The following is an 11,799-nucleotide window of genomic DNA, read 5'->3' as shown; positions in this document are numbered from 1 at the left end:
GAACTGCCTGCCGTTTGGGAGGAAGGCTTGAAGCTACACAGGGAAGAAAAGTCCCATAGAATGCCAATCTGAAAGGTGAAATGGAATACGGGTATGAGGATTATCGGGTGCTGTAGTTGGAAATGCGATGAAGTATTTTTTTCCATGCCTTGCTTACACTTTTCCTTCAGTATTTTGGAGTCATGGTTAAGAATGAAGGGCGTGCTGCATAAATGAGAAGCTTTATTGTTTTGGGCATCAATGTAACATAGGAAGTAAGGCAGGCAACCTCACGTCCTGACATGGGACCCACTTCTGGGACAAGTGGTCTACTGCTGGTGATTTCGGCGAGGGAGATTTGAGTACTGTGAGACGCTGGAGTTACTACCATGTGAGAACAGACAGTAATTTCAATACAATTTATACACAGATGGACAGTCAGCTGACACTTCTATAAATGTAAGTTATTTCTTGCTTTCTTTGAAGGCTTCAACCACCATAGAAATATTTCCAACTTTCTGCTTTTTGAGCTAATCCCACCATTAAATTAAATTACAAAACTATTTCTAACTCAATCTGGGAAGATAGGACACATAGTAGGAATTTTCATTATTGTGATTAATAGGATTTTTAACACAAAATCACAAAATATGTAAGTGTTGACATTTACTCCAATTGTACTCTCACTGTGTATACGTTTATGTCTAGATTTTCTAAATGCTGCTTTAATCGATGGTGTAATTAAATCAAGTCACTGTTAATTAAAAAAAACGTTTTGACGTTAAATCTGTGAAGAAGGTGAGGACTAAATTATTTCGATGTTCGATTTCTGCTTGCGCTAGTTCTTTACTGAAATGTAATAACGAATATACATCAAGTCAAATTGGATGTAAAAGATGGGGTTCATGAGCGCAATGCATTTACAAAGCTATAATTGTTATCAATGGCTTTCAGTGCTAAACCGAATCGCTTCTCCCCAACACTCACTCACAAAACACACCGCATAACACATGTATATCATTCTTTATTAAACACATGTCTCTAAGTCACAATTACAAGGTTAAAGGTTTCTGCCACAATGTGAATAGATTTAAATCACTATTATAGGTCAGGCGCATGAAAATAGAAAGAAATGAATTGTCAATAACTAAACCCCGTCTTCGAGCATAAACGCTATGAATAACAGTTTGCACCGAGTGGGCGAGTTTTCTCTTTCACTCGCAGCCTGATCTCTTGATGCTTTGCGTGAGTTGAGACCCAAGAGACTCATGTGTAACCCCGCAGGTGTACACTTCGTGTGAGTTCCACTCGGTGGCGGACAGGGTCAGATAACTGCTCACACTGTACGTCTGGTCGGTGTCCCGTACGGTCCGAGTTGTCTGGACACCAGTGTCCGTGATCTGGCCGTCTACGCTCCACGAAACTTCCACCGAACCCGGAAAAAAGTTATTCACCAAACACACCAGGGTCGCCGCCTTTGCTGTAGAAATCTGATCGGACGCTGGCGGGAGAAGCGACACCGAAGGGCTGGACGACTCTCTGGCTGTAATGAAAAGGATTGTGTTTATTAATGAAAGATTCTGCAGCCGTATAATATACATTACACACACTAACAATGCAACTCCATGCTCAGTGGTAGCACTCTCCGCCGCTGAGCCAATAGGTTGTGGGTTCAAGTCCCACGCCAAAGACTAGGCTGTCACTCCAGTGCAGTACTGAGTGAGAGATGCATTGGCCGAGATGCAGTCTTTTGGATGAGACATTAAACTGTTGTTAAGCAGCCGTCGCAGGTGACTGTAAAAGACCCTGTGGCACTATTTCGAAGAGCAGGAGAGTTCTCCCTGGTATCCTGGCCAATATTTATCCCTCAACCAACATCAGTGAATCAGATTATCTGGCCATTATCACATTGCAATTTGTGGGGCCTTGGTGTGCCCAAATCGATTGCTACTTTTCCAAATTACAAGAGTGACTACACTGCAAAAGTACTTCATTTGCTGTAAAGCATTTCCCTGAGGTCATGAAAGGCGCTATATAAATGCAAGTTCCTTCTTTCTTTTTCTTCCTTCAGTCCCAGCAACGTAATATAGAACTAATCACATCCTTTGAATCGAATGGCCAGACCTTTATTGTCAATTTGACATCTTTCTACGGAACAAACCTAAAATCAATATTCCCAGTATCACACAAAAATCCTTTCTTTGCAAAGGGATTTACTATTTCCTTACATAAAGTACAGAGAGGAAATGTTCCCACACATGGATCAAATTAAGATTTTAACTGCTACACAACGATTCATTTCAGAAGAAGAAGAATCTTTAAATATTGACTAACATGACTCTATGATAACATGTAGTTGTAAAATAACTCGAGGATGGTGTTCAAATACGGAGCAGTAAAATGTTTGCTACCTTGAAGAATATTACATTAACAATATGTAAAGCTGGAAAAATATCCTTTACGCCGTTTCTGCAGGGTTTATTCCAATGGTCCCGCAAGAAATCAGGGAGAAAACTCTGGAAATTCTAACCCTTTGTGTTTATCATGCTAATATTTGCATACAGACCTGTAAATTATGGTTGAAATCAAAATCATTTTGTGACACTGATACCAAATAATACGTGGAAGGCAGAAAATAGATGTTTCCAACAGTATTGTAGTTTATAGATTAACGATATGAATGGGCGTCAATCCAACCTCCCATATCAGGGATTACATGTACCTGTGCATAATTGCACTCAAATTATATATAAATTTGCAACCGTGAATTCGCAACATATTTTTATATATCGAAGTTCCAACTAGTAAAAACAACGGAAAGTTGCCGACTTCAGATTAAAGTATCGAAGTGTTTTCTCTCTGAGCTCTATATGTAATGAAATCACAAAACTTCTCTTTATGAAAGAAATTCGTGACACATAGCGAACCTTGCTCCTGGTGAGAAACAGTACCTGTTATCGAAAGTATATCTTGAGCTCGGTTTAATTTTGGGATATTAGACAAGCTCCTGATGATTATTGCCCTCCTCAGACGAAATTACCATCTGTTAAAATGTCTCAGTCTACCAGAAATTAAGGGAGGCACCGATATGTTTTCTGTCTCTCTCGCTCTCTGTATCTGTCTACCCCTCTCTATTTCTCTGTCTTTCTCTGTGTCTCTAACTCTTTATCTCTCCGTCTATTTGACTCTCTGTTTTTGTATATTTGCTGTTCGTGCGACACTTTTAATTGTTTCTGACACCGATTTTTACAATCTATGAACCATTTATATTGTTCGCTATCTCTGCTTGAAGGATGAAACTAATCGTAGAATTAACCCATCGTTTCCTTTAAGATTTGAAAATGTGATTGTTTTATGTCCCTAATAAACCAATCACTGTTTAAACCTTGGTTGTAACCTACAGCACCAATTGTTTCATCTGCCTCAAATTATTACATTAATAATCCAAATGAGAATGTATTTGACTATTTGTTACATAAAATTAAAAAAATACAATATCAATTGTACAGAAGGAATCTAGTAAAAGTGACTTACTCAGAACAGTCAGCTTGGTGCCTCCACCGAAGTAAAATACCACAGTGCTACAGACCCGTTCAAAAAGATCCTACGACAGGAAATCGCAGAGATTATTTATGACATGAAACCAAGCAAGTATCCTACGGGGCGTAACTCGTTTATGTAGTTCTGAAAGGTGCTGAATGCCAAGCTTGCTCAGTAATCTCCGACACAGTTGAATAGCAATGTAATGCCTCACACACAACATAGCTAAAATACCAGCAAGTCTGGCTAAACGCTATTTATTGAACACAGGACGCAAACTTTGGAAAATGGGTCGTTCCTTCAGCTGTCACGAGAAGAGATGGAACGGAGATTGGGCGATCAGTCCTGTGCAGGGATTTTGACATCATTCCTGTGCAGCGATTTGGCAACAGTCTTGTGCATCTTTTTTCTGTCAGTCCTGTGCTGAGTTTCAGGATCAGTGCAGTGCAGGGTTTTAGTATCAGTCCTGTGCAGTTTTCCTCCATCGTGCGCCGGACTTCCGCCAACCACAATAATAATCGGCGTCGTCCTCGGGTTGAACCCCGCTGATGGTTAAATATGCGGCGTTGGTTGACGATTGACTCCTTCCAGAGAATCGATCAGGAATCCCGGAACCCTTGGTTTCACTGTTAAGATCATGATACAGTAGAAATCGAGGAGCATTCCCGGGTTTCTGCTGGTACCATCCTATGTCATCGTTTCCCAAACTACCCCCAGACACGCTGCAACTTATTTTCACCGTTCCTTGCGGCGCGATGGATAACGATTGCGGTTGAGTTAATGTAATCTGCGCGTTGGAACCTATAAAAGGATGGAGCAATATTAGAGGCTGGGCTTCATATGATTAATATCGTCACTTAATATCGCTATACAACAAAAGATTATTCACAATGAATGTAACGAAACGTTTGCTGAATACTTACAGACTGCGCAAATTATCAGCGTTGTGATGACCCGCACCCACTCAGACATCGTGAATTCAGTTCGGCTCAGAAACCTCGGCAGTTTGCAGGCAGAAGATATTAATGTTTACCAGGCTCGCCTTGTCTTATCAGTGTTATGAATGAGGGCGTATTACCACGTGTTCCTTAATTATGCAAATGACCATGACGTTACAAACCCCAATTGAGCATCTATGATCTGGCATCCACGTCACAAGACTTCCAAACTGGAGGTGGCGACATTGGGTAACAGAACCGAATTATAGTGTGATGTTGCACATCACGCACCTCGTTTATTAATAATATATTAACGTGTTGAAATTTATAATTATGTAAACAGCGTAAAGAAGCCATTATTTTTCACAAATCCACAAGGTATATATTTTTGAACTTTTCTTTTACACATGTCAGATAGGAAGCAACTTTAATCGCTATTTGCGCCCCCTCTAAAGGTAGTGCTGTTCTAACTGTGCAATGTATAACGACAATCCTCACACACTTAGAGATCAATCCGCCGAAATTCAGCTACATTCCTACAAAATATAGCTTGATTATATATTATCTTTACAAGGAAGTAACTTTTTACAAAGAACTCAAAGATGTTAGCACAGTGCGGTTTATTTGAGCCTTCTGTACCAGGTGCACTTACGCGGCAATATCTTAAAGAGACAGTTTTAATCTAATTTATACCACACATTGATATCTGTTTCTTCAATTCAAACATCAGATAATTTAGCAGGAAAAATTAAACGTTTTGTCACTGAAGTATTCATGTTTTAAAGGTTCTAAAGCACTGGTATATCTTTGGGGTTGTTATATCTGTGCGCTTTGAAATTACAGGGAAATGAAATAATTCGCATTACGATGGAGAAATCGGCAGATACACGGTAGATTAAATTTAACGCAGGGCAGTGTGAAGTGATTCATTTGTGTAGAAAGAAAGAGGAGACGCAATATAAGCTAAATGTTACAATTTAAGGAGCATACAGGAACAGAGAGATCTGGGGTGTACGTAACCAAGTCTTTGATGGTAGCGGGACAAGTTGAAAAGGCTGTTAAAAAGGCATGCGGGACCATTAGCTTTAGAAATAGAGGTATAGAGTACAAAAGCAAGGAAGCTATGCTAAACTTTTATGAAACTCTGGTTAGGCCCCAGCGGGAATACGGTGGCCAATTCCGGGCAACACACTTTAGGAAGCCTGTCAAAACCTTAGAGAGTGTTCAGAGGAGATTTACTAGAATGGTACCGGGGATGAAAGACTTCAGACACGTGGAGAGACTGGATAAGCTGGTGTTGATCACCCAGGAGCAGAGAACGCTAAGAGAAGATTTGATAGAGGTGTTCAAAATCATGAAGGGGTTTATAGAATAAATTAGGAGAAAATGTTTCCAGTGTCAGAAGGGTCAGTAAGTAAAGGACTTAAGGGAATTGGCAAAAGAACCAGAGGCGACGTGAGAAGAAACAAATCACGTAACAAGTTATTATAATCTGGAATGCACTGACTGAAAGATTGGTGGAAGTAGATTGAATAATAAATTTCAAAAGGATAAATACGTGAAGTGGGGAAATGTGCAGGGCTATGGCCACCTTCTTTGCTGTATCATTCTGTAATCGTCCAAAACCACAGGCTTCTTTACATAACGGCCTCATTCAACTCATTCGAGTCACCTGGTTACAGAATATGTCAGACGAGTATCTTTGACTTTATTGGTTGATTCATCCTTAAAGTGGAAAGTCTCATGCCAATCAACCGGCTGAAAACAAAAAAAAAGCATTATGCAGTTCACACTGTCGTTTCTTCTTTTTACCGTCGGCTCACATCTTTAAAGTTTATTTAAATATTCATGTCAAATACATTTGAATCTGCGAAGAATTGCACATTTAAAGGGCAGATCTGAGATATAAGTGTGTTACAGCAGGATTAAAACTTAATTATAATAATGTACACGTCCAGCGAATATTTACCAGATTTAGACTTTATGGTATTTTGCTTGTGCGTCATTTGTTATACCAGAAATGTAACCTCACACAGACCGGTTTTATATAAAAGTATCCTACATTTATGTCCACCATTAATTAAACAAAACCTCGCATGGGTATTCTCCATTCCAAACTTTATGTGAGGCATGAGGGGTTCATGGGTCTTTCATTATCACCAGTCAATTATCCTATGAACACCTGAACCTACAGTTACCATTACGATAGCAAAATACTGCAGATGCTGGAAAACCGAAATAACAACAGAAAATGCTGGAAAAACTCAGCAGGCCAGGCAACATCTGTGGAGAGAAATTAGAGTCAAGGGTTTTGACCCGAAACGTTGACTCTAATTTCTCTCCACGGATGTTGCCTGGGCTGCTGTTTTTCCAGCATTTTCTGTTGTTATTTCTACAGTTACCATTGCCGTTCGGTCAACAATTGGACGAGGGTGGATTAGAAATGCCCCATTTTACTTTCAATTTATCATAAATTGGGTAACTATTCAATATGAGTAGTACATTTCAGGATTTCTTTTCAGCCATTTCTCCACAGAAAGGATTCGATTTCTAAAGCAAAGTGTAGTCATACACGTTTAAAAAATAGGAGGAATGGTAATATCTAGTCCTTAAGATTGCAGTCCCCAAAGATCATACACAACAAACCATTCTTTAGCCTATAAAAGCAATCAATACATACCTCACACCCACTGTATAGAGAAGTTGGCCCAGGGTGCCCAACAGCATCTGTCTGATCCTTCCAATCCATCTGTTAAATTTGGATCTAGATAACACAGTAACAGATAGTGATAATCACATTCTTTAACCGAAAGCTGTGATGGAAGGATTTCACTCTGCACTAAAGTTTGAAATGTAGGGAGAGAGGTAGAAGTAATTTTGCTTAATTCAAGCAGAATCGCCAACTGATGTATTATAACATGAAGAGAAGTTGTGCCAATTAAATCAAGTGAGTCTGATCTTAACTGTTACTCTTTATTTTCGCTTTCAATGAAATAAAACAGTATATGGATTTGTATCGCGTCTTTTTTTCATTCTCTGGATATGGGCATCGCTGGCAAAGACAGCATATATTGCCCATCCCTAGTTTCCATTGGGAAGGTGGTAGTGGGCCTTCTACTTGATCCAATACACTCAATGTAGTGAAGGTGCTCCCATAGTGCTGTTAGGCTGGCAGTTTCAGAGATTTCACGCAGCGATGATAAAGGAACAGTTACACGTGTTCAGGTCAGGATGGTGTGTGGCTTGGAGGGGAAATTGGAGGTGATGGCATTCCCATGTGCCTGCTGCCATTTTCTTTCGAGGTGGAGTTCACAGGTTTGGGATATGCTTTCGAAAAAACCTTGGCGAGTTGCTGCATTGCATCCTGAAGATAGTACACACTGCAGCCACGATGCACCAGCAGTGGAAGGAGCGGATGTTTAAGGTGATGGATCAGGTGCTGATCAATTGGAGTACTTTTTCCTGGATGGCGTCGAGCTTCTTGAGTATTGTTGCAGCTGCACCCAAGCAAATGGTGAGTATTCCATCACACTCATGACTCTGTGCCTTATTAGTGGTAGAGAGGCAGTATGGTGTCCGGAGGTGAGAGATTTGCTGCGGAAAACCCAGCCCCTGATTTGCACTAGTAGGCACGGCATTTATTTGGCTGGTCCAGTTGAGTTTCTGGTCACTGGTGTTCCCAGGATGCTGATGGTCGGGGATTCGGTGATGGCAATCCCACTGAATGTCAAGGGAGGTGGTTAGGCTATCTCTTGTTGGATGCAGGCACAGACTGCTTAATTACCTGAGGAATTGCGAATGGAGCTGAATACTGTGCAATCATCAGCCAGCTTCCCAACTTCTGATCTTATATTGGAGGGAAGGACACTAATGAAGCAGTTGAAGATAGTTGGGCCTGGGGTGCTGTCATTAGGAACACTCGCAGCAATGCCCTGGGGCTGACATGATTGGTGTCAAACAACCACAGTCATCTTTGTTTGTGCTACGTATGACTCCAGCCACTGGAGAGTTTCCCCCAATCATTGACTTGAGCTTTACCTTCGTGCCACACTCGGTCAAATGCTTCCTCAATGTCAAGGGAAGTCACCAATGTTCCCGTTAAGCTGCGTGGCCACATGGCACTCTGGAGCTCCCGCGCAGGCTGCTCACGGACTTTACAATGTAAGTAACCCGCATGCATGAGAAATTGAATGGGCCACGGGGCCAGTTAAAGGTCCCGTGCACCAAAACAATTACAGCAAACGTTGGAAGTCACTCTCACCTCACTGCTGGAATTCAGCTCTTGTGTTCATGATTGGGCAGAACGATCATCCACTCTGCACTTCTGGCTGACGGTGGTTATGAATGTTTTGCCTTGTCTTATGTACTCACGTGCTGGACTCTGCCATCATTGAGGATGGGGATGTTCATGGATCCTCCTCTTCCTTTTCCTTGATTAATTGCCCACCACCGTTCACGACTTGATGTGGCAAAGCAGCAAAGCTATGACCTGATCCATTGGTTGTGCGAGCGCCTTGCTCCATATATAGCATGCTGCTTCCACTGTTTAGCATGCATGTAGTCCTGTGTTGTAGCTTCACCACGTTGGCACCTCATTTTCAGTTACACCTACTGCTGCATTCAGCACTCTCTTCTTCACTCCTCGTCGAATCAGGGTTGGTCATCTGGCTTGATGGTGATGTTGGAATGAGGCATATGACGAGCCATGAGATTACAAATTGTAGTCGAATATATTTCTGCTGCTGCTGAGGGCTCACGGCACCTCCTGCAGGCCCAGTTTTGAGCTGCTAGCTCCGTTTATAGTCGATGTCACTTTGCACGATCGTAGTGCCACACAACACGATGGAGGGTATCCTTAGTGTAAAGATGGGACTTGGACTCCACAAGAACAGTTCGGTGGCCACTGCTACCAGTAAAGTCATGGGCAGATCCATCTGCAATAGGTGCATTAATGAGGGCGAGGGTTAAGTAGGGTATTCCCTTGTGTTGGTTCTATCACCACCTGCTGCAAGCCCACCCTGCAGCTATGTTCTTGAGGACATCGCAAACTTGTTTAGTGGTGGTACTACCAAGCCACTCTTGGTGATGAACATTGAAGTATCCCACCCAGAGTAATCCTCAGTGCTTTCTCCAAGTGGTGTTCAACATGTAGGAGTACTTGCCCATGACTGCCCTGAAGATTTGAGACTACATGGGGTCTGGAGTCAATTTTGAGGACTCCCAGGGCCACTGCCACCCCATTGTATACCACTGTGCCCTCACCTCCATTAGCTCTGACCTGCTGGTAGGGCATGGATTGTGATGGAGGCATCTGGGACATTGGCTGATAGTTATGATTCTGTGAGTATGACTATGTCAGGCTGTTGCTTGACTAGTCTGTGGGACAGCTCTCCCAACTTTGGCAACAGATGTTAGTGAGGATGACTTTGCATGGTTGACTGGGATGAGTGTGCCTTTGTCATGTTCTAATCCAATGCCGAGGTCACAGCCGAGAGGTACATTCAGTTTTATTCTTCTTATTCTTTGTAGCAGTTTGAAAAAACTGAGAATCTAGAGATGCTAGACCACGTCAGAGGGCAGTTAAGTTTCAACCGTTTTGGTGTGGGACTGGAGTGACATATAGGCCAGACTTGGTAAGGATGGCAAGGTTTCCTTCCCAAATCACACTGATGAACCAGTTGGGTGTTTACGACAATCCGACTCCTTCATGGTCACTATTGCTGACATCAGCTCTTTATTCCAGATGTTTTTTAGTCCAGCTTTGAAAAGATTGGAGAGGCACATGCAAAATATATGAATATGTAGTTCACATCACAAGGGGTTGAATCTCTTGGGTTAAGCTATCCTAGACATAGGGTAACACTGGCAGAATCCTAAATGTAAGACACTCGGACCAAATATGAGTGAATAGTTCCACTACAACCGACACAATACTCAACAGCAGACCTGAACTTATAACTTTAGGTAGTTGTCCCCTGGGATACTGAGTTACACTGCTAATGAAATCAGCCTCAAACATTTAGAATTTAGAAAGGAACAGAAACAGTATTTCTTTAAAATGTTTGTAGGATGGTGTGGAATATGATAGGTTAACAGCTTGGCATAAGTAAAGAGCTACATGGGTTTTGTAGTATAGGGAGCCACAGTGAAAGCATAGAGAAAAAGGATCGTGCAGATGAGCAAGAGAGACTGCCTGAGTTTTTATTTTATTTTTCAATCCTGGAATATGGGCATCGCTGGCAATGCCAGCATTTATTGCCCATCCCTATTTGCCATCCAGAAGGTGGTGGTAAGCCATCTTCTTGAAACTCTGCAGTCCGTGAGGTGAAGGTACTCCCATTGTGTTGTTAGAGAGAGAGTTCCAAGATTTTGACCCAGCGACTATGAAGGAATGGCAATATATTTCCAAGTGTTCCCATGCGCCTGTTCCCTTGTCCTTCTAGGTGATAGAGGTCGTAGGTTTGGGAAGTGTTGTCGAAGAAGCCTTGGCGAGTTGCTGCAGTGCATCTTGTAGATGGTGCACACTGCAGCCACAGTGCACCGGTGGTGGAGGGATTGAATGTTTAAGGTAGTGGATGGGGTGCCAATCAAGCGGGTTGCTTTGTCTTGGATGGTGTCGAGCTTCTTGAGTGTAGTTGGAGCTGCACTCATCTAAGCAAGAGGAGAGTATTCCATCACACTCATGACTTATGCCTTGTAGATGGTTGAAAGGCTTTGGGGAGTCAGGATGTGAGACACTCGTCGTAGAATTCCCAGCCTCTGACCTGCTCTTGCAGCTATAGTGTTTATTTGACTGGTCCAGTTAAGTTTCTGGTCAATGGTGAACCCCAGGATATTGATGGTGGGGGATTCGGCGATGGTGGGGGATTCAGCAATTGTAATCCCGTTGAATGTCAAGGGGCGGTGGTTAGACTTTCTTTTGCTGGAGGTAGTCATTGCCTGGCACTTGTGTGGCACGAATGTTACTTGCCACTTATCAGCCCAAGCCTGAATGTTGTTCAGGTCTTTTTGAATGCGTGCATGGACTGCTTCATTATCTGAGGAGTTGTGAATGGTGCTGAGCACTGTGCAATCGCCAGCGAACATCCCCACGTCTGACCTTATGATGGAAGGAAGGTCACTGATGAAGCAGCTGAAGATGGTTCGGCCTAGGACACTGCCCTGAGGAACTCGTGTAGATGGTGGAAAGGCTTTGGGGAGTCAGGAGGTGAGATAATAGCAGCAGAAACCCCAGCCACTGACCTGCTCTTGTAGCCACAGTATTTATGTGGCTGGTCCAGTTAAGTTTCTGGTCAATGGTAACCCCCCAGGATGTTGATGTTGGGGGATTCGGCGGTGATAA

General features: G+C 42.5%; 1 protein-coding gene across 1 annotated transcript; it reads right to left on the bottom strand.

Moving 5' to 3' along the window:
* Nucleotides 1-985: 985 nt before the first annotated feature.
* On the bottom strand, nt 986-4,550 carry LOC147104570 (immunoglobulin lambda-1 light chain-like). The gene is made up of 4 exons (XM_085961971.1): nt 4,443-4,550; nt 4,017-4,320; nt 3,514-3,560; nt 986-1,522 (listed from the first exon to the last, which is right to left on the bottom strand). Exons 1-4 carry the CDS (start codon nt 4,489-4,491, stop codon nt 1,194-1,196), a joined length of 729 nt encoding a protein of 242 aa, XP_085818097.1. The 5' UTR covers nt 4,492-4,550; the 3' UTR covers nt 986-1,193.
* Nucleotides 4,551-11,799: the final 7,249 nt, after the last annotated feature.

Source organism: Somniosus microcephalus, chromosome 19, assembly GCF_052327205.1.
Source record: "Somniosus microcephalus isolate GS21.2 chromosome 19, FLI_Smic_1.0, whole genome shotgun sequence".
In the NCBI taxonomy this organism is placed as follows: Eukaryota; Metazoa; Chordata; class Chondrichthyes; order Squaliformes; family Somniosidae; genus Somniosus; species Somniosus microcephalus.
This window is presented reverse-complemented; position numbering and strand designations above follow the sequence as displayed.

Coding starts and splice junctions, on each gene's coding strand:
- LOC147104570 (XM_085961971.1), bottom strand. CDS start 4,491: ATGTCTGAGTGGGTGCGGGTCATCACAACGCTGATAATTTGCGCAGTC. Junction 4,321..4,442: donor GCTGATAATTTGCGCAGTCT/GTAAGTATTCAG, acceptor ATCCTTTTATAG/GTTCCAACGCGCAGATTACA. Junction 1,523..3,513: donor CACCAAGCTGACTGTTCTGA/GTAAGTCACTTT, acceptor TTTTCATTACAG/CCAGAGAGTCGTCCAGCCCT.